At 35.3% G+C, this 22,727-nt stretch overlaps 1 protein-coding gene across 2 annotated transcripts in view; it reads right to left on the bottom strand.

The window, feature by feature from the left end:
• The window catches only part of Khdrbs2 (KH RNA binding domain containing, signal transduction associated 2), a 544,509-nt gene that overhangs the window by 154,526 nt on the left and 367,256 nt on the right, over positions 1 to 22,727 (bottom strand). For both annotated transcript variants that reach the window (XM_076860060.2, XM_076860059.2), the window contains exon 6: positions 18,428 to 18,626. In XM_076860060.2, the coding sequence (XP_076716175.1) occupies positions 18,428 to 18,626 (199 nt within the window). The remainder of the gene's footprint in view (positions 1 to 18,427; positions 18,627 to 22,727) is intronic.

Genomic DNA, 22,727 nt, shown 5'->3' with positions numbered 1-22,727 from the left:
CAATCAACAAATGGGCCAAGGACCTGAACAGAAACTTCTCAGAGGAGGACATACAATCAATCAACAAGTACATGAAAAAATGCTCATCATCTCTAGCAGTCAGAGAAATGCAAATCAAAACCACCCTAAGATACCATCTCACTCCAGTAAGATTGGCAGCCATTATGAAATCAAACAACAACAAGAGCTGGCGAGGATGTGGGGAAAAGGGTTCTCTTGTACATTGCTGGTGGGACTGCAAATTGGTGCGGCCAATTTGGAAAGCAGTATGGAGATTCCTGGGAAAGCTGGGAATGGAACCACCATTTGACCCAGCTATTGCCCTTCTCGGACTATTCCCTGAAGACCTTAAAAGAGCGTATTACAGGGATACTGCCACATCGATGTTCATAGCAGCACAATTTACAATAGCTAGACTATGGAACCAACCCAGATGCCCTTCAATAGATGAATGGATTAAAAAAATGTGGCATCTATACACCATGGAGTATTACGCAGCACTAAAAAATGACAAAATCTTGGAATTTGCAGGGAAATGGATGGCACTAGAGCAGATTATGCTTAGTGAAGCTAGCCAATCCCTAAAAAACAAATACCAAATGTCTTCTTTGATATAATGAGAGCAACTAAGAATAAAGCAGGGAGGAAGAGCAGGAAGAAAAGATTAACATTAAACAGAGACATGAGGTGGGAGGGAAAGGGAGAGAAAAGGGGAATTGCATGGAAATGGAGGGAGACCCTCATTGTTATACTAAATTACATATAAGAGGTTGTAAGTGGAATGGGAAAATAAACAAGGTGAGAGATGAATTACAGTAGAAGGGGTAGAGAGAGAAGATGGGAGGGGAGGGGAGGGGGGATAGTAGAGGATAGGAAAGGTAGCAGAATACAACAGTTACTAGTATGGTATTATGTAAAAATGTGGATGTGTAACCCATGTGATTCTGCAATCTGTACTTGGAGTAAAAAAGGGAGTTCATAACTCACTTGAAGCTAATGTATGCTAATGTATGAAATATGATATGCAAGAGCTTTGTAGGGTTTTGAACAACCAATAAAAAAAAAAAAAGAATACTCAGCTCAAAATAGGTAATGAGATAAGCTTCCCGTCCAAATGTATCTGAAAGATCTTAGTGAGAAGAGACAAGTTCATCTAAACAATCAAATCTAAACTACCAAGAACTAGGTGGTTAGGTGAAACAGGCACTGAGTCACCTCTCCTGCTACACTGCCCTCCCAGGAGTCCTATGGGAGTCTAGTCAGAATTGATGCCAGGATTTAAAAGCTTCTGGGATTTCTTAAATCCTCATTAACATGACAGGGGTTTCTTATCTCATCAAACTGCCTGACCAGACTGATAAAAGCCATTCACTTAACTATCATTTTATTAACCACTATTTGTAAAACAATGTAGAGAATAAGTGACAATAATCCTAGAAAGTTTTCATTTATTCACAGGTTAGCAGCAGAGACAGGACCATAGGTAACTAACTCCACTAAAGGCCAACTGAACATTGCTTTTTAAGGTGTTAGCTGAGGAATGGAAGTGTGAATTCTGAAAGGGAGAACAGATCCCTTAGAAGTAAATGTGTGTGTCTCTGTGTGAGTGGGTTTAGAAGATAGAAAGAATTACGTGCAGAGTAAAAACAGATAAACCTGGAAACACATATAATGCTCTAGGCATAGATAACAGATCCAGGTGAAGCTGGAGTTTACAGAATCAGGATGCAAGTGGGGAGATAGGGATATGAGGCAGGAAATAAATCCCATCCATGAAAGTCCAGGACCACAGTAAGAAAACAAACAAAAGCTTATAAGTGTGTTTCAGGTCCCAATAACTGAGGTCATTGTAATCTGCTTCGCTTAGACCCGTCTCTTGAATGAAGATGATGCTCTTCAGAAACTGTACAACCAGCATGCTTAGGACTGGTTCAGTCTTAACTGAGAAATCAGTCTCAATTATATCTGTATGACTGCCTGTCCTCAGACCAGGGACTCCCTGAATGAAGGACTCCACGTTTCCATAAAGTATTATGTCTGAATTTTGTCATGACCATGACAAGTTATTAAAATTAACCTTCTAACGGCCATGAAATACAAATAACACTTTCCACCCTTTCATGTTAACTTGATAATTATTTCTATGTTCATAATAATTAACTATATATTAACTTATTTCTGAAGGCAAACTATCGTATTTGATTATGGCTCTCTAATTTTATATTTAATAATTTCTTCATTATATTTATATATTAAATTATTATATACTTTTTATTATATGATTAATGGTTTTGATTTTTTTCTGCTGATTTTCTATGAAGTTGGGATAATCAAAATCAGGTGTCTTCCTCTCAGCTTTTAAAAACTACCATTGAGGATGACATTATTTTTTTATTTGTTGGTGTACGTGGAGTATCCTGAAGCAAGGCTAGTTGACAAATAAATGACCTGCTTGAAAGATTAGGTTTTGGAACATCTTCCAATTCCTCACTTTATGGCCTCCAAACCATTACCTTGAAATTCAGTTGTTCCTTCTCTGCCTTACTGATTGCTGAAGTCTCTAAGTGGCCTTAATGTCAAATCTAAGGTGCTAAATTTTATAACAAGATCAATTTCCACAACATTTTTACTGCCAAATACATTTTTTAAAGGATGCATTAAATTTGAGTCTGTCTACAGCATGATGGCTAACAGGTTCTTTCAGAGGAAAACAAGCAGTGCACTTGTGTGAATATTTATCTGACAGTAGCTTACAATACTAGATTATTACAGATGGCAGGGACATAGCACTACCAGTGAGGTGACACAGGAGAATTTATCATCACAAGTAGGTAGCTTTATAGAATATCGGTATTACTGTGCCTACATTCTTCTAAAAAATATGAGGATCCAAGCTCATTTATCATTTAGCAAGACACTCACCTGCACAGTGCCTCTATCACCTAGCCTTTAGAAGCTCTGCTGAAAATGAGATTTTTTTTTCTTTAATAGTATTCAGTTGTTGCAGTGAGCAATTTGGCAGTGTTCTGTATAATATATGTATATTTAAATTAAAAGGGTGATAGGGGCTTGAAAGGAAAATAATTCTATGCAAACTGCCATCTCTGAGAACCAACAGAGTAAATTCAATATGGTTTTATATAATGTTTTGTTCCAGTTTGGTATGCAGCCCCAATGAAGAAAGAAAATAAGTGGCCTCAGGTGAAACACTAAAATTAAAATTCAAGGGGATACTTTTTCTACCACTGTGTACATATATTCTTTCTAAATTTGATTTTGGTAACTATTATGAGACCAAAATACACATTAGACCAGGAGATGGAAAAATGTGTCCTATGAGCTAAATCTGTTTTTTTTTAAAACAAAGTTTTATCAGAACATACTTACTCTTATTGATTAGCATCTTGTAAATGACTGCTTTTGTGCAATAAGTACAGAGTTGGGGGTCATAATAGAGACTGTACTGCTCAGGAAGCCAAAAATATTTGGTATCTGGTTCTTTATAGGCAAAGATTGCTGCCTCCCACATTGGACCACCAGTCTCTCTTTAAATATTCTGGTTCTGGGTTGGCTGAAGGACTCCAAGGAACAGAAAGATAGGAATCCAGAGGCATGGGACTGCCTTGACAATATATCAGAAAGAAAGAAATTACATGATTCCTATAGAGTGCTTTTTAAATGCTTTCCTAGGAATATAAATAGCAAATTCAATGGATGACTTATACAAGAGGTGCTTAGAAATTAAGAAGCTCTGGTGCCTCCTCTCCTGTCTTTTTCCATTGCACTTGGTCCCTGTGCCTTCCTCCTTTGACGCAACTAGTGACATCTCCTCAGAGGACTGAAACACACACACAGATCCACACTGCTCCCCTGAGGAGCTGCAAGGTTTCTGCAAAGAGAAATTTAATTTCTGACAAATAATAATGATATAAATTACTTAAAAAAACCTTCTTCCTATTATGCAACTGGAGCAGGGGCTAAAATTGCCTTTGACAGATGGGTGCCTCTAAAAAAATACTGTACAAACTACTGTGTTATAGTGATATTATGTTTTAAACATCTCTTTAGAAAGTGGTTCAAGCATTTGGCTGAAAAGAAATTTTTAGTCATTATGTGATTATACTATGTTGTTTTACTTACAGTAAAATATGATATTAGTTTTCACTTTTAAATCTTTCTGAATTTCCTTTAAATGTTGTGGGTTTTCATAAACAATTCTCTAACATGTTTCCTAACTGAAGCTCTTTATCATGAGAATGAATTGAGAAATAAGATTTATAGTAAAAAAGACGTGATAAAATAATATTGAATAGCATTTTATTGTTAGATTATATACAATGTCTTACAAAATGTCCACATCCCGTAATTAGTTTCAGTTTTGTCCAATTAATTACTACATCTTCCATACCATCTTCTATTGTTTTTATCTATTCCACTCCTATTTCGACTCTCACTTAAGTTTCCAGAGGGATTTTCTGTCTCTGCTACCTACCTGCTCCATGGCTTGCTGCCATGCACAGCCACATTAATCTTTAGGAAGTACAGCTTTTTTCGAATGTCTTGGAAACATTCAACCAGTGCCCAATAACAATCGATTTAATTATGAAACTCTCTTACAGGAAATTTTTTTCAACCACTCATTTTATTCCTCTTGTCCCATCTCATCATAGCCCCTGCCAGACCTTATTTTTATGTGTCTTCTATAGTCCAAGTAGATTTGTTAGGTGGTTCTTTGAAGTATTTTACTCATTTCCTTTGTCCTCATTGGCAATGGACTCTGCAAATGATACTTTTGCTGGCTTCTCCAGAGATGTAACAATATGAATTGGAGCTGGACTGCTTGCTTTAAAATCCCAGCTCTTTTGCTGATTGCCTGCATGCAAGCTTTCATATCTAGGACAAATATAGCACTTAATGCACACAAACACCAAGAAGATAACTTGAGTCTATAGGTGTAAAGTACTTAGACAAACACCTGCTCTGTAGTGAGTACTATAGTGTTATAACTTAGAGGCTATAAGCACTGCCCTTCGAATAAACTTGTAAGTTCTGGCTCCGCTGCTTACTGACTAGATAATTTTGTCCTGATACTTAGACTCTCTAAACCTCAGTTTCCACAGTTGTAAAATGAGGTTAATACTGGCATGTTAAGATGAAACTAAAAATGAATAAATATGGAATGAATATAGATATAGACATCAACTTATATGGCACTACAACCCAAATGTTTATAAATATGAGAGTGAATATAGACAAGCTGGCATAAAATTCAGACTTAATAAAGGTCAATGAAAAAAAAAGATTATTGCAAAACTAAATGCTGAAGGCAAAGAACTTTACATGCTGTGTAGATTACAATAAGTACTCAATTGTATTAGTTCCTTACACAGCAGTAATGTTATTATTACAAATATTGTTTTGGTTGCTACCTTTACTATTCTAAACTTCTAAAGAACTTGTGTGTATATCTACCTGTGCCAGTCATTTCTATCCTGAGCATTATTTTCACTTTATCAAATAGATAGCTTTAGACTTCATCAGTTTGACCTTTCTGAGTCAGAACAAAGCAAACTTAAAAAGTCCATATATGTTTAGTTTAATGGGATTTCCAGGTGGTGTCATCACTATTTCATACTCAGTTTATGAGGTAGATCAGGAGAGTATTAGCATTTATCTATCAATGGAGACTGAAGTCCTCTCTCACTAATCATTTTCCACTGTGTACATGTGAGCTGTGTTTTTTCCTGAAGTGCCATCTGTTGCCCTATTAGAGCCATGGCCTTTGTCATTTATAAATTTATATTCACTAAGGTGTTAACTTTGAAGACAGATTAGTCTGGCTTAGTGCTATCAAGCTGATAAATGTATCTAATTCTTTGACCCTAAAATTCATTAATAGAAAAACAAAAGAGTGTACTCTTAATTTTATTATTGTGAGATTATGTATGCAAAAGCTCTAATATACAAAAGACACATTATCAAGATGAGCAGTTTTATCCCTTACTTCTTCTGAAGCTCCTGTGAAAATTAGCATAATATAGAATAAATAGTCAATGTTAAGGTGGATTTAATCAAATAGCAGAGTTTACTTTATTTTAATATGCCAAGAACTATAAGGTTTCTGCTAATTATATTTACTGTGTAAATTTAGGATTTTTAAATTTTGCTTGTTATTTGTTTTTATTCCTGGTTAAAATCTCATTTGCAAGTGAAAAAATATTAATTAACAGTAAGCAATCTCATAAAACTAAAGGCTACACTTTCATCTTCTTATAATATTATGTATGCAAAAGTAAGAAGCTGGAATTTCATCCTTTGGGCAACAGGGAGAGGTTGCTGTTTTTAACAAAGAAATGTTTCAATGAATTTACCATTTTAGGAAAACAAATATTAATTTACTATTTGAAGAAAAGTAAAAAATAAAACAAAATATGACTATCAGATTTCTGAAGTTCAACTCAATAGAAGTGGAAAGAATCCTAAATTAGTAGATGTTTGATGAACTCAGGTTCAGAAGCATGGTTGTAAGAGGTGAGGTATTTTTGAACAGAAAGATCAACAAATAATTGGAGACACTCTAATACATCAATAGGGAAAGTTGATATTTAAAATAGTTTTGGAGAGGAAAGCTGAAATTGAAGTGTTATGATAGTCCTAGAAGGAGCTTAAAATAGATTTTAAAAAAGTGGGGGATGGTATATAGCCTGGATATAACTTGTTAGTTTGAAAAGAAATTTTAGTGAAAATTATTTTCTATGAGGAGGAGATTTGATAGATTTATTTTAGGTTAATATGTGCTGCTTTAAGTTACATAATAAAATCATAACATTTTCTCATTTAAAAAAATCTTAAAATGTAGTCATATAGTGAAATATATTTTTGCTTAATTATATTTAGAGTTCTATGCATATAATTCTGTCCGGTAGCAGATATATTGCTTAAAACACTTAAGCTTACATTAGAAGTACAAAACAGAATAGATGCATTTGGTAAAGTTTAGTTTCCAACATTGAAACAGAGTTGGTTTCTGTTTCACGAGTAAGGGATTTTTTTTTTTCCTTTTTACCTATTAAATCCCCAGAAATACATCTGAGAACTATCTCCTATCTCTGGATATGTCTTCTTTCAAACAGTAAATTATACTTGTGACTTTACAACTGTAACTCTGTACTTCTGGATGTAGTCTTAGAAACAAGTGGCAGAGTATGTGGGGAAAGGACACTCTTATATGATGTCTACACTCTGGTTTCCAGGAAGAAACTACTCCAATAGCTAGGATCCCCTTTTATTCTCTAGACAAACATTTGTATGTTTAGTGTCAGTAAGTAAGATGAAATAGAGAATGTGTGTGTGTGTGTGTGTGTGTGTGTGTGTGTGAGAGAGAGAGAGAGAGAGAGAGAGAGAGAGAGAGAGAGACTCCAGTCTTCTGGGGAGGCAACACAAAATAGAGAAGTTTGGGCTACATGAATCTTATTGGTAGATATGCTTGGAATGAGGGCTCACACACTCTCATCTGCCATCTTCTCAGTCTGTTTCATCTAAATTTTAGAAAAACTTGAAACGCTACTCCACATAGGTGCCAGATGATGGATCTAGTGACTTGGAAGATACATGAGTGAGTACATTTGTGTTTTTCTCCCCTTCCCTGTGATAATGACTAGAAAAAACATGTTTAGGGAAAGTTAGAAAAAGTGTGTGACTTTAGTTCAGTTAACTCTCTGAACCTTGATTTTGTTTTTTTACCATTAAAATAAAATAGTGGAGTGGATAAGATGCTTTTATAATATTCAAATATATGATGGCCTTTTGTATTCAGAAGCTTCAATATAAATATATTCCATATAAATATACTCAATAAAAATGATGGAGATAGATAGATAGATCATGTTCAACTCTATACAGATGTGCCAGATCAGGAGACCAGGAGAGAGAAAGATAAAGTTGGACATATTGAGAGGCAGAGAACTGGAATTTCTGAAGTCTCAAATGCTGTCAGCTCTAACTATAGCCATAGAGGTTTTGTGCCTCATATAGTACAGTGCAACCATCTAGTTAGAAAATTGCTCCACAGTGGCTTGGTTAAGGGGTCCTCCCAGTCTCTAAATTTAGTTGACTTAATTTTTGTATTTGGAAAAGTCTGTTATACTATATTTCTACTAGAATTTTACCAGTATAAAAGTGATACAATATTTAATAGCCAGTATGGCTCAGGCACTAACAAATCAGATTTGACGTCCAACATACTAGAATAGATGCCAACTGGTACTTTGTACTTGGGCAGACCAGCTAAACATGTCAGCTGTGAGCTCCAGTTACTATTTCACTGGTTATTAGTTTTCAAAGGCATAAATTCTGGTTACATTATTTAATCAAGAACACTGTCATTTAAGTGGCCACTAGAAATTACCGTATGGGCTAAATTATAACAAAGGACCTTAACTTTTATTTTCAAGTAGTTTACAGTCTCGTATGGCTGTACTAGAGGAAGAAAGCAAGAGCATAAAGGCAGAATCTTTCTCATTCTCTCTGATTCACTGTGATTCATATTATCATAAGATGTTCTTCTCCCCCAAGAACAGAAACACACACACACACACACACACACACACACACACACACACACAGAGGGATTTCAGGATTTTCTGTAGAAGAAGAAAGAAACATCTCCTGAAAGAACCCATTACTCATTCTTCAGCATCCTAAACTTTCTACCACCATTTTCACAAGCTATATCTACAGTTCCCCATGACAGTAAAATAAAGAACAATTCGTGTGAATGTTTATACATCAGAGGTACTGCAGAAGAGCAAACATAAACACTTGAAGAAAGACAAAAAAAAAGTAAAAAAACAACCAGTAGTATAGTCTCTCTATTTGTTTTTTAAGAAATACAGGTTAGTGGCTTTTTCCTATGTTCTTCATCTGCCAAACTGATTCACATTAAGGTTTTAAAAACAAATATATATATATATAAAGGAAGTATAAGGTTTTCCACCTTTAACACAAAGTGAAATAGTCTTAATTAAAATCTTAAGACTATTAAAAGTTATTGCCCAAAACATTCACAGCTTTCCCAGCAAAATCTTTTGGCTCACAAGATATTATAGAATACAATCACAAAGATCTGCAGCTTACAGGAAGATTTAGCAGCCTCAATTTTCCTCTGTATGGGGAATCCATAAAGGAAGAGGGCCAAATGTGGAAAAAGGCTCAATCTCATCTAGCCATTCCTATTTGGCTTTCTGCAAAATCAGTTACAATCTAACTAACTAGGCAGTTTGTATTTAATTAAGTTTTCTTTGCCAGAAAATTGTAATGATGCTCTTGTCAAAACACAATGAATAATGTTTTTTAACCAACAAGGAGGAAATAAATTTTAGGACACTTAGGTATGATTTGTGCCCCCATATAGGGTGTTAATTTTTTAGTGGGCATATAGTTTAAATTTAAAAATTATAATCAACTCAGAAGGAAAAAAAACCCAGAAAAACAACAACAACAACAACAAAAACCATGACCATATGCCCAGCATTGTTTTTTAGGAACACACTTATAGAAATACACCAAGGCTCAGTTCACTTGCATTGGTAATCCTTACACCATGTATATTGACCAAAGATAGAAAATAATACAACATAAAATATATTAATAATATTATTTTAAAAACTAATAATACAAAAAATACAGTAGTACTCCCTAAGGCCCTGATGGCCATTGGGCATATTCACTAATGATCTCTTCCCTATATTTGTAGAAGACACCTTCAAGAAATCCTGGCATATTTTTTTCCCAACAGAGCATAGAGAAAACTTTAAAATACCCTATGATATAATACTTTTCAGCAGCTAGCATCCATCTCAAAAAGGCATGGAAAGGAAACCTATTTTCATCATTGTAAGTGTTAAAAAAGACATTAGTCATCATCGTAATTATCAGGTACAGGTTTGGATACAATCCTGAGTGATGTTGCCAATAGAAGAGGCTGCATCTGTTTTAAAATGACTTAAAAATCTAACACATAATGTTAGAAGAAGGATGGTTCATTCAAACTTCAACTGCAGAGGAAGAATAGCCATAATTTTTAAAAAGATGACATTTTCTATTATTCACAGAGATAATTTAGTACCTAGATATACTTAAATTCTGCAACATTTTTATGCACATTAGAAGCTTGATAATATCATGCCTATCGTGTAGTTTCACAATACATTTCATTAACCCCACATGTTTTGGTTATTTTAAATATTAGTTACATTTCAAAAAACAAAGCCCTACAATGCATTCTGGTAAATTAGTCTCTAATAAAAGGAGACTAGAGCATGAAACTCCAACAAGAATATTTAATGGAATACAAATATCCAATCTAGAAACTCTAATAAAAATCTCCCTTCTTTGAGTCAAGGCTCCTGGCTATTACATAGAAACCATCACACATGGCTCCCCTCAAAATGCATTATAGATCAGACTCAATCTTTTCTTCCACAAAAATGACACAAGAATTGATTTCAATTATCATTTAATACTGATTTCCTTCTCCTGTCAAAAAATGTTCCATACACAAGAAAGTGAAGGTTGGAAGCCTGAGCTCATTTATGGAACTTTTAAGGACTATTGATTTACCAGTGAATTTTCTAGTTCTCTCATTGTTACTGGAATGGTGCCTCGGAGTCTGAATCAGATGATAGGATGAGCAGGAATGCTGACAGGCTTAGTTAAGACTGATGCAAAGAGAAACTTCTCAACAATTTGTCAGAATGCATTTTATAAATTTAGGTTAACATGATTGATTATACCAGGCCAAAATTTCTCATCTAGCATCGGACGGGATTTTAATTATATTTCTTCTTGTGTTATTGTGCCTTAATATACGTCTTTCATGTCTGAATATTAACCTTTGGGGAGAATATGTGGTAATTACCTATGTCTTTGGACCTTAGTCTTTGGAGCTGAGGTGATTTTGCCTTTGTTTTATCTTTGTTTATAGCGACACCATATATGAGCTACAAGAAAGTATTTATTTAAGTAAATATGCATGTTATCAGTATGTTTTTGTAGGGAATGATATTTGATGGATGTTTCCAGAAGCTGTGAGCCTTTATATGCACTTTTAATTCTCTTATATAACCTTAGTTAAAAAGACAGAATTTCTATAAGGAAGAGCACATTTATTAACAGCACCATGATCCTAACAAAAGAAAATACTTTTGGTACCTGCTAGATACTAAGGTTATAGAGTCAGTTTTTTATTTAACAATCTCTCCCTGCCCTGTACCTCTCCATGTGTTTTCATATAAATGTTGCCACTTTTTCTCTGTACAGGAGCAAATTCAGAGATTGTGGGGCCTGGAAACTGTACAATCTTACATTCTCCCTTTAATAAAAAGATGTTGATAATTTTTTGAGTACACAGTTGGCATGGAAACAAATATTTATTTTTTGAATGAGAAATGCAATCATAACCAACTTCACAATTTTAAAAGCTGAAAATACTATAAACATCACAAAATGCAGACAATATAGTACTTTTATTTTGTTAGTTAAGAGACCCCTTCACTTTCCTCCTATTTTTGGAGGCATAATCTTTTGATCATTTTATAAAATGGTAATGATTTTACAATATTTTCTATAAAAAGAGAGAAAATTCTGGAGTCTTCTGTAGCTTCATTGATAAAAAACTTTTTGTTATTCATGATTTGAAAAATCTTGTTTCACTTAACAACTCATTACTGGTTATATTATAGATGACATTGTTGTCAAATCTGGGGATGCCTCCATCATCTCTCTCATAGCTTAGCTGAATGATGTGGAAGGGTTTTCCACAGAACAGATGCTACCCAGTACAATTCAAATCTGTCTTTCCTTCTACCAACCCATCCTTCCTGCCTTAGTACTACAGTTCACAGATAGCAGTAAGCCTTAAGAGCATTCTGGAATCATTTCTAAACCAGAATTCTAGCAGTACTTAAATTACCCGAATAGCAATATTTTCTTAAACCAAAACTAAGTTAATGTCTAACAGAAACTCCACTTGGCACTATCCCACAAATAGCCAGGTCCACTTATCCTTCACCCTATACCCAGGGAGACAACACTTTGAGTGAGCCTCGGTGACCTTTTCTTACTTTTCCCACAACCAATTTTCATCCAACCCTATTGTCTTTATTTTAGGTTCTCATCCCATTCCTGTGCTCACAGCAAAGGCATCATCTCAGGAAGACACACTGTGGTCAATTCCATAAATCTTCTCCCCTTCCTCCATTGTCTTCTTCAACCCACTCCAAACAATTGAGAATTAAAATTTCCTGCCAAATCTTAGTTTGCCTTCTGCTCAAAGATTTGCAGGTGACTTTTTAGGTAGGATAAATGAAGTTGTAACCTCAGCTGTCAAGGTTACTTTGTAACCCTACTCTCTTCTCCTGGCTGCATTATTTTCACAGCTCTCTTAAATGAACTTTGTTTCACTAAACTTCTCTCCCTGATTCTTTAGATTTACTTTGAAAGGTCCCTTTTCTTGTCTTTGCCTTTGCCATTCCCTTTAAAGGGTGTGTCTTTTTTTCTCTGCTTCTCAAAGTTATACCAGTCTTCAGTGGTTGTTTTCTTTGCCCTCTTGGAGATTTTCTAAAATATGAATGGTCTTGGTGATAATTCCCTTTATTGGAGGAATATATTTGACAATATATTCTATGTTCTATTGTCATTCATTTAATATCAATGCAAAATATGTATATGTATGTAAGTATGCACATGTATAATATCTTTCTAAAAATACCATAAGTGGGTTCAATCTAATTGTTATTACCAAGCACTTTATTTAGCATTAACTGCAAAGATACTGTTAACAGATGCTTTCTGCCTTTAGAGTGTATGAAATCTTATATACAGGAGAAGATAAAAGCAAAAAAAAAAAAAAATGACTTTAAATAAAGGACAGAGTAAGAGCCCCAGATGGGAAGTACACAGGATGTTAGTCACTGGACTACCTTGGTCTCTCCCAGCAGAGGACATACGTTTTAGTGTTTCTTTAACCACAGTCCATAACCACATTTCCAGCACCCACATTCTGGAGGTACTGAATGATCTGTAGTTCCAGGTATTCAGGAAGGGCCTGGGAGATGTCTTAAGTATTGCCTTGGGAATTTGAATACCAACAATGGTTTGGACAGGATCATGAAGTACAGATGTTCTTTACACACATATGGTAGTTCTCTGAGATAAACACTATGTAGCACATTTTATGATCCTCTACTGAGAGGAAGCAGGATGTAATAAAGATACATAAGCTCTGGAGACTTAAGACTGGGGGCACTTTGAATTCTAAATTTTAGTGTACTGATCTCATAAAATTCTAAAATCAATAACTAGTTGATTAAGAGATTAAGTGAATTAATACACAGTGATAGGAAACTACTTTTTGTTTAATATTTCTAGTCTTAATTTACTCTTTTAAATATTCACTGGTAGGTCTGATAAACTTAATATTTTGCTATATGGGAATTTTTGTTGAAATTTGCTTTTCAATGCTCCAAATATACTTCAATTATGATGATGGATCCATAAAATGCAAATGTATTCTTCTTAGCAGAAGGTCAATGAAAAGAAGTTTTAAAATATTTAAAATCTGGGTTAGGATATGTTAACACTTAAACTAAAATTCACATTTTTTTAGACTCTGCTAACACTAATGATGGTTTTAAAACAGCAATCTCAATTACTGTAAGCTGTTTCTCATGAGGCCAGCTGCAAGGAGTGGATTTGATTACCTATATACATTCTATGTGGTCAGAAACTTAATGCTGAGACTCAGCAGGAAAGAAAGAAGTCTGAAGAGTGAATTGACTCATAGTGTGATTTATAATAAAGGGAACCTTCTCTAAGAAATTTTATCTGAGAGTTAAGAACTCCTTTGAGATTTTTCACCATCAGCTCAGCATGGTGCTATTATTTTGTTATTGAGACACTTAAACTTTTGTTTTTCTTACCCCTTACAGAGGAATCAATAGTCTAAAATTAGAGCAGAGAGTAGCAGCTCTTGAGTGTAATCTGGGTTTAGTACAGACTACTTCAAAGATTGCTGCCAGCAGCTTATCAGCCATGTATTAAACTTCATGTGCACTCTTTGAATGTTTTTTTTTATAGGAAAACAATTAAAACACAACAGGTGTCAGGTTTTAATAAAATATAAAGGTTCTTAAAAACATTGTACACTTTTTCCTGTTATCAATGATGTGTTATTGTAGAGACATTCGGGGATGTCTACCAAACTCATCATATTTTCTCCTCTATATAAACTAGTGTCTCCTTACATTATCCTTGAAGTTGGGGCTTAACAACCATTTCTATATTGTACAAACTTTATCCCTGCCTTTCCCTTGCCTTTGATGACTGATGAGTGGTAGATTCTAGATCTAATTTTCAATGACTTACTCACTGTACTCAGAAGTGACTAGCTAATACACCTGACAAGTCTGGCTAATCACAATTCTCCCACTTCAGCATCTGGATTAGGATTGAGATTGCCAGCTAGTCAGTATCTGTTGGTTATTAAAGTTGGATATGTAAATATGGCTACCCTAGGATGGCCATATTTGTTGAGATACACTGATCAGAAAAGCCACAAAATAAAATCTGCTGATAAAAATGGAAAGACCAGATAATCCGAGAAAACAGAAATGAGAGGGGAGAAAGATTCCTGGTAGTTTTCTAGTTCCTTGGTCCAGACCATTCTTGAGGTCTGATGGCATTGCTATTACTGGATTTCATTAACCTACATTCACATAACTTCAGCAGCTCTGATTTTTAAAAAATTATATTTCACTAAAAGAGGTTCCAAGTGATTCTGCTGTCTGCAATCAATAATGCCAAATTAATTCACAAAAGTAGGAAAATATCTATGATTTTATTAGATCTACAGCTTCTAATATTATTAAAGAATTAATATATCATGGAATTTTATGTTACCTTTTATTGAATGCCTATAATATTCTAGATACCTATGCATACTTATAAGTGTTTATGAATATTTATTTCTAATCATCAATACAGTCTTGAGAAGTTGAAATGATTATCCTCATTATATAGAATAGATAAAAAATACAAATGGTCAAAAATATATGAAAACATGTTCAACATCTCTGGCAATTAGAGAAATGCAAATTAAAAATACACTGAGATTTCATCTCACTCTAGTCAGAATGGCAATTATTAAGAATGCAAGTAACAATAAATGTTGGCAAAGATGTGGGGTAAAAGGTTCACGCACATATAGCTGGTGGGACTACAGATTGGAGCAACCACTCTGAAAAGCAGTATGGAGCTTCATCAAAAAACTTGGAATAGAACCACCATTTGATCCAGTTTTCCCTTTCCTTGGCTTATAACCAAAGGACTTAAAATTAGCATACTACAGTGATACAGACCCATCAATGTTTATAGCTCAACTATGGAACCAACCTAGGTGCCCTTCAACAAATGAATGGATAAAGAAAGTGTGGTGTACACACACACACACACACACACACACACACACACACACTGGAATTATTCAGACATAAAGAAGAATGAAATTATGGCATTTGCCAGTAAATGGATGGAACTGGAGACTATCGTGCTAAGTGAAGTAAGGCAGCCCAAAAAAGCAAAGGCCAAATGTTTCCTCTGATATGTGGATACTAACCTATAACAGGGAGGGTTGGGAGGAGAAATATATACGTCTATTGGATTAGACAAAGGGAAATAAAGGAAAGGAAGGGGGAATAGGAATAGAAAAGACAGTAGAATGAACCTGACATAACTTTCCTATGTTCATATAGAATATAGGACCAGTGAAACTCCACATCATGAACATCCACAAGAATGGGATCCAAATTGGAATAGGTTGTACTCCATGAATGTATATTATGTCAAAATATTCCCTAATGTCATTTTTATTAAAAAAAAAAACAAATGAAAAAGAAGAGATACCTAAGTTTCAGTGTGTTTATAAAATGACACAATAATGAATCAAAATCCTGGGATGCTACTTTCCCCTTCAGAAGTGCACATCCTGTCCATACAGCAACACTGCAGACTTTTCTGCAGGGAAAGTTTCTTCATTTAACAGGATCTCAAACCAAACTTCCAACTCCCCTTGTGGTACTTTTAATTCTAATAAATAATCTCTCAGTTTAACTCAAGTGTTCATTTCAATCACCTTATCACCATGAAATCATGGTAAAACAATTGACCCTTCACTGTGCTTTCTTCCGCACATCCTGCCTCTAGTCTACCACCAAATCCTAACAGACCATTTTCACAGGATGCTTAGAATCAGATCTCTTCTCCTGCCCTCCAAGCCATTGTTCTGCCAGTGGGTGATACCACAAATAATTACAATGCCCTGTTTCCACACCTGTACCCATCCTCATCCTCAGATTCCATTGTTGTAGGCAGAACAAACCGTTTAACATGTGAATCTGGTCATGTGACTGTCCTGCTCAAAACCCCAACTTAGCCCAATTGGACCTTATTTACCTTCTCTTCTGACACATTCCACTCCAGCTCTAACCTCCATCTTGCTGACCCCAAATTTCAAGCAAGTTCAATATCAGGACCTTTACAATTGCTCTTTCTTCTGACAGGGAGACTGCTTACAGAGGAAGTCCCTCAGCCTAGACATGCTTCATAGAGGACTCAAAAGTCCCTAATTCAGAGACCTTCTGAATTTCCCCATTCAGAATATAACCTTCTTTACCCATGTTTTCAGAATATACGTGTGCCTTTATAGTTCCCTCTTATGTGCCTCATATTCCAGTGATTCATTCATTATCAGTTGGATTATGGACTACAATTCTGTTTCACCAGTCTTGCTCTTTTGAAAGGCCATATATGCCATATAAACCCTTTGATTAATAACAATATTGACTGCTATTAACTGAAATTTTTTTTCTCATTTTTAATTTTAATAAAGGTTCTGACTGTTTAAACCAGTAATTGGAGGACAAAAACACCTTAGTGGCAATATACTCAAAAACTGTAGAGCTAAATTGTTTCCCAGAGATGAAAAGTGACATCGCCAAACCTTAGAGGACTTAATTCATTCATTTGACAAGTACATAGTATTTGCAAAATACTATGTCTCAGGTAAGAGGTAGAAGAACAAAGACTGATTCTTATGTTTTCAGACTTGTGGGCTTATTTATAGGGTAGAAAAAATTTTCAGCTTCTGATTTTGCAAATTTAAGATTGTCAAAGATTTTAAATATTGATGCATGATTACAAAAGATATTATAGGTAAACACATTTTACCAGTTACAGTAGCAATGAAATTTTATCGTTAATTTTGCTTCACTCTTGTATATATCAGTTAATGTTTTATATTCAAGCAATAGCATCATTCTTAAAAACTAACAAATGCTAAACATAGTGTATTCTTGGTGACACTGATCAACCATATTCACTTTATTTTCTGATTAAGCTTTGACTGGTTATTAGCCAGTCCATGAAATATGTATGTTTTGAGTGCTCATCACATGAAAGTAACTGTCCTTGAAGAGTTTATAGTTAATGAATAATAATTCAAGGAAGACATTTATGAGGTCAGCATGGTAGTGGGTGGTTTCCTGAAACTCATATCAGATGACAGGTCTACTGAAGACTTTAGAGGCAGAAGAAGCTTTTCTTTAAAATGGTGATCTGTTTGCATCAACTCAGTTTAAGATTTATAGTGGACTTCCTGGGACTACACAAGCTTAGAAAGTAGATAGGAAACTCCCTTTTTCAAGTGCCACAGTCTACCAGGAGAAATGGGCACAGAAAGTATAATACCAATGTGACAAGAAGATTACTGATGACCTGAACTAAATATTCAAGGGTGTTCAGACACAAAATGTGACCTAGAGATACAGTGGATGAGATGTAGGGGAAACTCACTGTGTTTCCTCTGTCCATTCTATATTTTTTTTGATTTGTATGCCCATTCCATATCTTTGAAATAATGAACGAAAGAGGAAGGGTATGCAAATGAAAGCCCAGCCACATGGTCTTACATTTTTAACAAAGTTTATAACATAATCACGTTAGATTTGTCAAGTATTTCTGAAATTTATGCTAATATTTATCATGACCCAGGAGAATTCTCTGATTATATAATGATTCATATTATATTTATAATCATTTTCCATTTGAAATCTGACAAACCTTCTAAAGATAAGAAAACCTCAGGATAGTTTGATTCTTAAAATTCAAGCTGGTGAACTGTCACTAACTACAATGATCATACCTATAAAATGAAAGCTTCGCCTCAAAAACGCTTTCATTGAAATGCACTGCTTAAATTCTTTTGCAAATGACATGACCTCTTGTGTACATAGCATATGCGTGTTTTGGAGGCTTAGCTAGTTAACCAAACAAATGAACTCCTCCTCACTAACCATTTCTCAAGGGTACTTACATATTCTTCATAAGCCTCATGGGCTGGAGGAGGGGGTGCCCTGTATCCTGGCACTGTTGGTGCCCCCCTGGCTCTAGGAGCGGGGACGCCTCTTGCTACTGGTGGCACAGGAAGAGCTCCACGAGTCACAGTGGTCCCACGAGGTGTGAGAACACCTCGTCCAGGTGGTGGGGGAGGAGGAATGGCACCCCCACGGCCCCTAGGAAAAACAGATAAAATGCAGATAAGGAAAGGTGAAGGGAGAGAAGGATAACAACAGACATCAGTTCTCATCTCAGGACCTCCACTGGATGTGAGCATCCAAAATTTATCTTTCTTTTTAGGTATGTGCCTGTGTGTGTGTGTGTGTGTGTGTGTGTGTGTCTGTGTGTGCGCGCGCAGGCGCTTAACAGAAGCGTGTCTTGGCCTCCAGAGTAAAACATATCCTGTAAATACTAAGACTTAGTTCTCATGAAAACCATGCAAAATACTTTGATACAGTTTACTAAAAAAACAAAGCCAAAAGGAAAAACAGAAAACAAAAGCCCATTGTGTTTATAGTCCTTTTTTTTTTTCCTGTGTTCATATATATATTTATTTGTCTTTTTTATTTTGTTCTTTTTAATTATACCAGATGACGGGTATACTGGAGAGGTTAGAGGCAGTAGAATCTATTTTGATATGATTATACAAATATGAAGTGTATCTTATTCTAATTAGGATCCCTATCTTGTGGATATACATGATGTGGAGATTCACTATGGTGTATTCACATAAGAACATAGGAAAGTTATATTTGATTCATTCCATTGTCTTTCCTATTCCTTTTCCTCTCCCTTGCCTTCATTCCCCTTTGTCTAATTCTTTGAACTTCTATTCTCCCCTGGCCCTCGTTGTGTGTTGGCATCCACATAGCAGAACATTCACCTTCTGGTTTTGGGGGATTGGTTTATTTCACTAGAACACCCAGATCAGAGCACCACCTAATGTATGGCTCCCTGGACCATCTATAAAACTGAGCTGCTGTATGTCTCTGTCTCCTCCATGTGGGGTTATTGATAGTGGTATGCAATGTTGTCATTTGCAAAAATATGATCTGTCTGCACTTTAATAAACTGTGAAACTTGAGGCACAGTGATATCATCCTGCTGACTATAGTAGCTTAAATTTGAGGTCACTTGAAATCATGACTCGCTGTCATTGATTTATCACCAGGCATGTCACCCCTGAGTTGGTGCAATCACTGACATCATATATTTTCATATAGTAACCATGGTGCTAGTGAAATACATTAGTATTCTGCAACAAAGAGAGTAGATTGAATACTCTGTACTGCAATTCTTGACACAAAAGTAACCTGCACTAAAAGTGTAAGATCAAATGGTTGCAGCCAAGTCCTTCAGTATTCTGAGGCCTTTAGAAAGGTTGAGTGTTTGTCTGAAATCTTTGGGCAAATGCACGGTTATTTCACTTTTTATTAAGTCTGAAAGACTGGCCTTCCGAAAGCACTGCTTTCAGCAGAAGCACTAAAGCTTTGGGAAAAATGATGATCATTGGGACGTCAACAATCACACCGTCTGGCTTCACCTCCATATGGAGACGCAGGTTATGCTTTCTGCTATGAGTAGCAGTCGGCTGGCTCTTTCTTGCTTACAGAAAATGAGCTTTTAGAAGTGAAGAGTAAGAATGCTGGAAAAGCTTTTAAAATTTTTACATAGATTATAGAGATGATGAATAGACAACCTATCCTAGAGCTTATTTTGAATTAATGCATATAGAATACTCTCTTAGATTGGGGGGAAGGTGAAATACAAAAGACCCAGAGGCCCAGTGCTGATTTCAAATATGAAAACAGTGGAGAATACAACATTCTATATTATCATCATAATATAAAAACACTTCTATAAAGAAAGATATAGATATCAAGTTTACCTTCACTGGGTCTCCAAGCACCTGTTTCTTCATAAGCAAGATGAATGTATGTCCTGGCTTTCTAACTGTTATCCTAGCTTCCTGTTCAGGTTAGCATTTTAATTTTCTCATCAGTGTCCACGTGTTGGTAACAAACCACATGGTTCTGGCTATGCCACTGAATAATCATGAGTAAGTAATTTAATTACTAAGGCCTGAAGTTTGTTTGTTTGTTTTTTTTCCAAATGAGTAAACTGCAGATATCGGAATCTATAATCATTCTTCTTGCTCTAAAATAATGCAATGTTCATGTCCAAATCTAATTTTTTATTTCATTCCTTCATGAACTGACTCACAGATGCAGCCCTAGTAATCCTTTCTCCTGAATCTGACTCATTCCCTCCTCTACAGGATGGCTTTCCCTGGAATGTTAAGTCTCCTTGCTCCCTCCTATTCAACTCAAGAATCAACCGCCTAAAATTTTAGGATAACGCCCTGAGCCAAACTGACACCATAGTATTCTTTCCTTTATTTTGCTGACTTCTTCAAAGAAAATTTTCCATGTTTAATTCTCTACTTTCTGCTAATGCCTGAGCTGAATGCAATCCATCTAGTGTGTGCTTTCCCCATGCTGTGAAAACACTGTTGGCTAAGATGCCAAGACCTCAACCCACTGATTTCCAGCTCCACTGGGCTTTTCCCTGGTTACCATGACACTGTGCCTCTTATTATGTTTTGAGATTGTGAATCATGACTTGGAAAATGTTTATTTGAGCTTTTTTTTTTTTTTTCTATCTCTGCTCATGGCATGATCTTTTTGTTTTTTATTATTGGTTGTTCAAAACATTACAAAGCTCTTGACATATCATATTTCATACATTTGATTCAAGTGGATTATGAACTCCTCTTCCTTTTACTTTACTACTCCTTAGCCTCCTCACAAATTTCTATTCATGGGCCCTCACTGGAATATGGGTGTTCCCAATTTCTGTGTTCATTTTTCTTTCTTCTCCTATGGTTAAACCCTGCAGTCCATAATTCTAGCCATGGTTATTTTCTCCCTATCATAATACTGTGTCCTACCTTACGTTCCTGATATCAGAATTTCTATAACTTCTATGCATATTAAGGTTACTTGAAGGTCTTTAAAATATTCCAAATTTCCCGTGGCCAGGTAAATCATAGTCTCTGGAGGCAAGAAGCTGCCACTGATTCCAATGTACAGGCTATTTTGGGAAACACTGCCCTAATATGCATCACCTAATTTAAATATCTTGAAAAACTTGTTATGTAAGCAGTTCATAGCTATTTTAAAAATTGAGAAAGCAAGTTAAAAAGAGGATGAATCACTTGTCCAAGTCACACTAGTCATCCATATGTCTTGGATTAATTACAGGAATAATTATATTCTTCTTTTAACTTGACTTTTCACCTAATCTCAGTTGATAATAGCATATACCTCTTACCAGATCAGATACCAGAGAATTATTTTTGTCTTGGACCACCCTCCTTCTCTAACATCTAATTGGCATTAGTTCCTATAAATCTGAATCTCTGTTCTGGCTCTATCTTACTATACTCCAAGTGCTGTTCATTTCTTTCTGTCTTGGAAAATGGACTTGTGTTCATTGGCTTTCCTGCCAGGAGTCTACATTCTCTTTGTGTCTGTCACTCTGTTTCTCTTTCTTCCAATCGCTCCAATGTTCATTATCTATGGTGATAACTGAGTAGTCTCTTCTAAGTATAATTATTCTTTCTTTTTAAAGACTCCATTAGGTTACCCAGGAGGCCAATGCAGGAGTTCATAATCCACTTGAATCAAATGTATGAAATATTGTCAAGAGCTTTGTAATGTTTTGAACAACCAATAATGAAAAGTTTTAGGCCAGCCTGCATAACTTGGTGAGACCCTATCTCAAAATACAATGTAAACAAATGCTGTTGATGTAGCTGAGTGGCAGAGTACCACTTGGTTGAACCCCCAGTTCCACACCCAACCACACACAATATTTTGGTTTTCACTGTAGTAAACAAAGCCTTCTGAATCTCATTTTCTACTGCTTGGTCTCAATGCAACATGTTCTACTGATACATGTTAAAATATTCATCCTTCATTTATATAAAATAAGCTATCATTATGCTAATATAAATATGTAATGTTTTATACTTTTGTATGTATTATTATAGGAAGATTAGTTATCATAGATATATTTATTAAATATAAATTCCTTTAATTAAATATACCTTCAGCAAATTGTTTTTGAAGTTTTAAAATATTTCAGACAATCCTCAAAATACTAGGGATAGAACCACTATATGACCCAGTTATTCCACTCCTTGGTATATATCCAGAATATTTAAAATCAACATACTACAATGATGCAACCACATCAATATTCATAACAGAACA

The sequence above is a fragment of the Callospermophilus lateralis genome, chromosome 6 (genome assembly GCF_048772815.1).
Source record: "Callospermophilus lateralis isolate mCalLat2 chromosome 6, mCalLat2.hap1, whole genome shotgun sequence".
In the NCBI taxonomy this organism is placed as follows: Eukaryota; Metazoa; Chordata; class Mammalia; order Rodentia; family Sciuridae; genus Callospermophilus; species Callospermophilus lateralis.
Note: the sequence above shows the minus strand (reverse complement) of the source record. Positions and strands in the feature narration are given on the sequence as shown.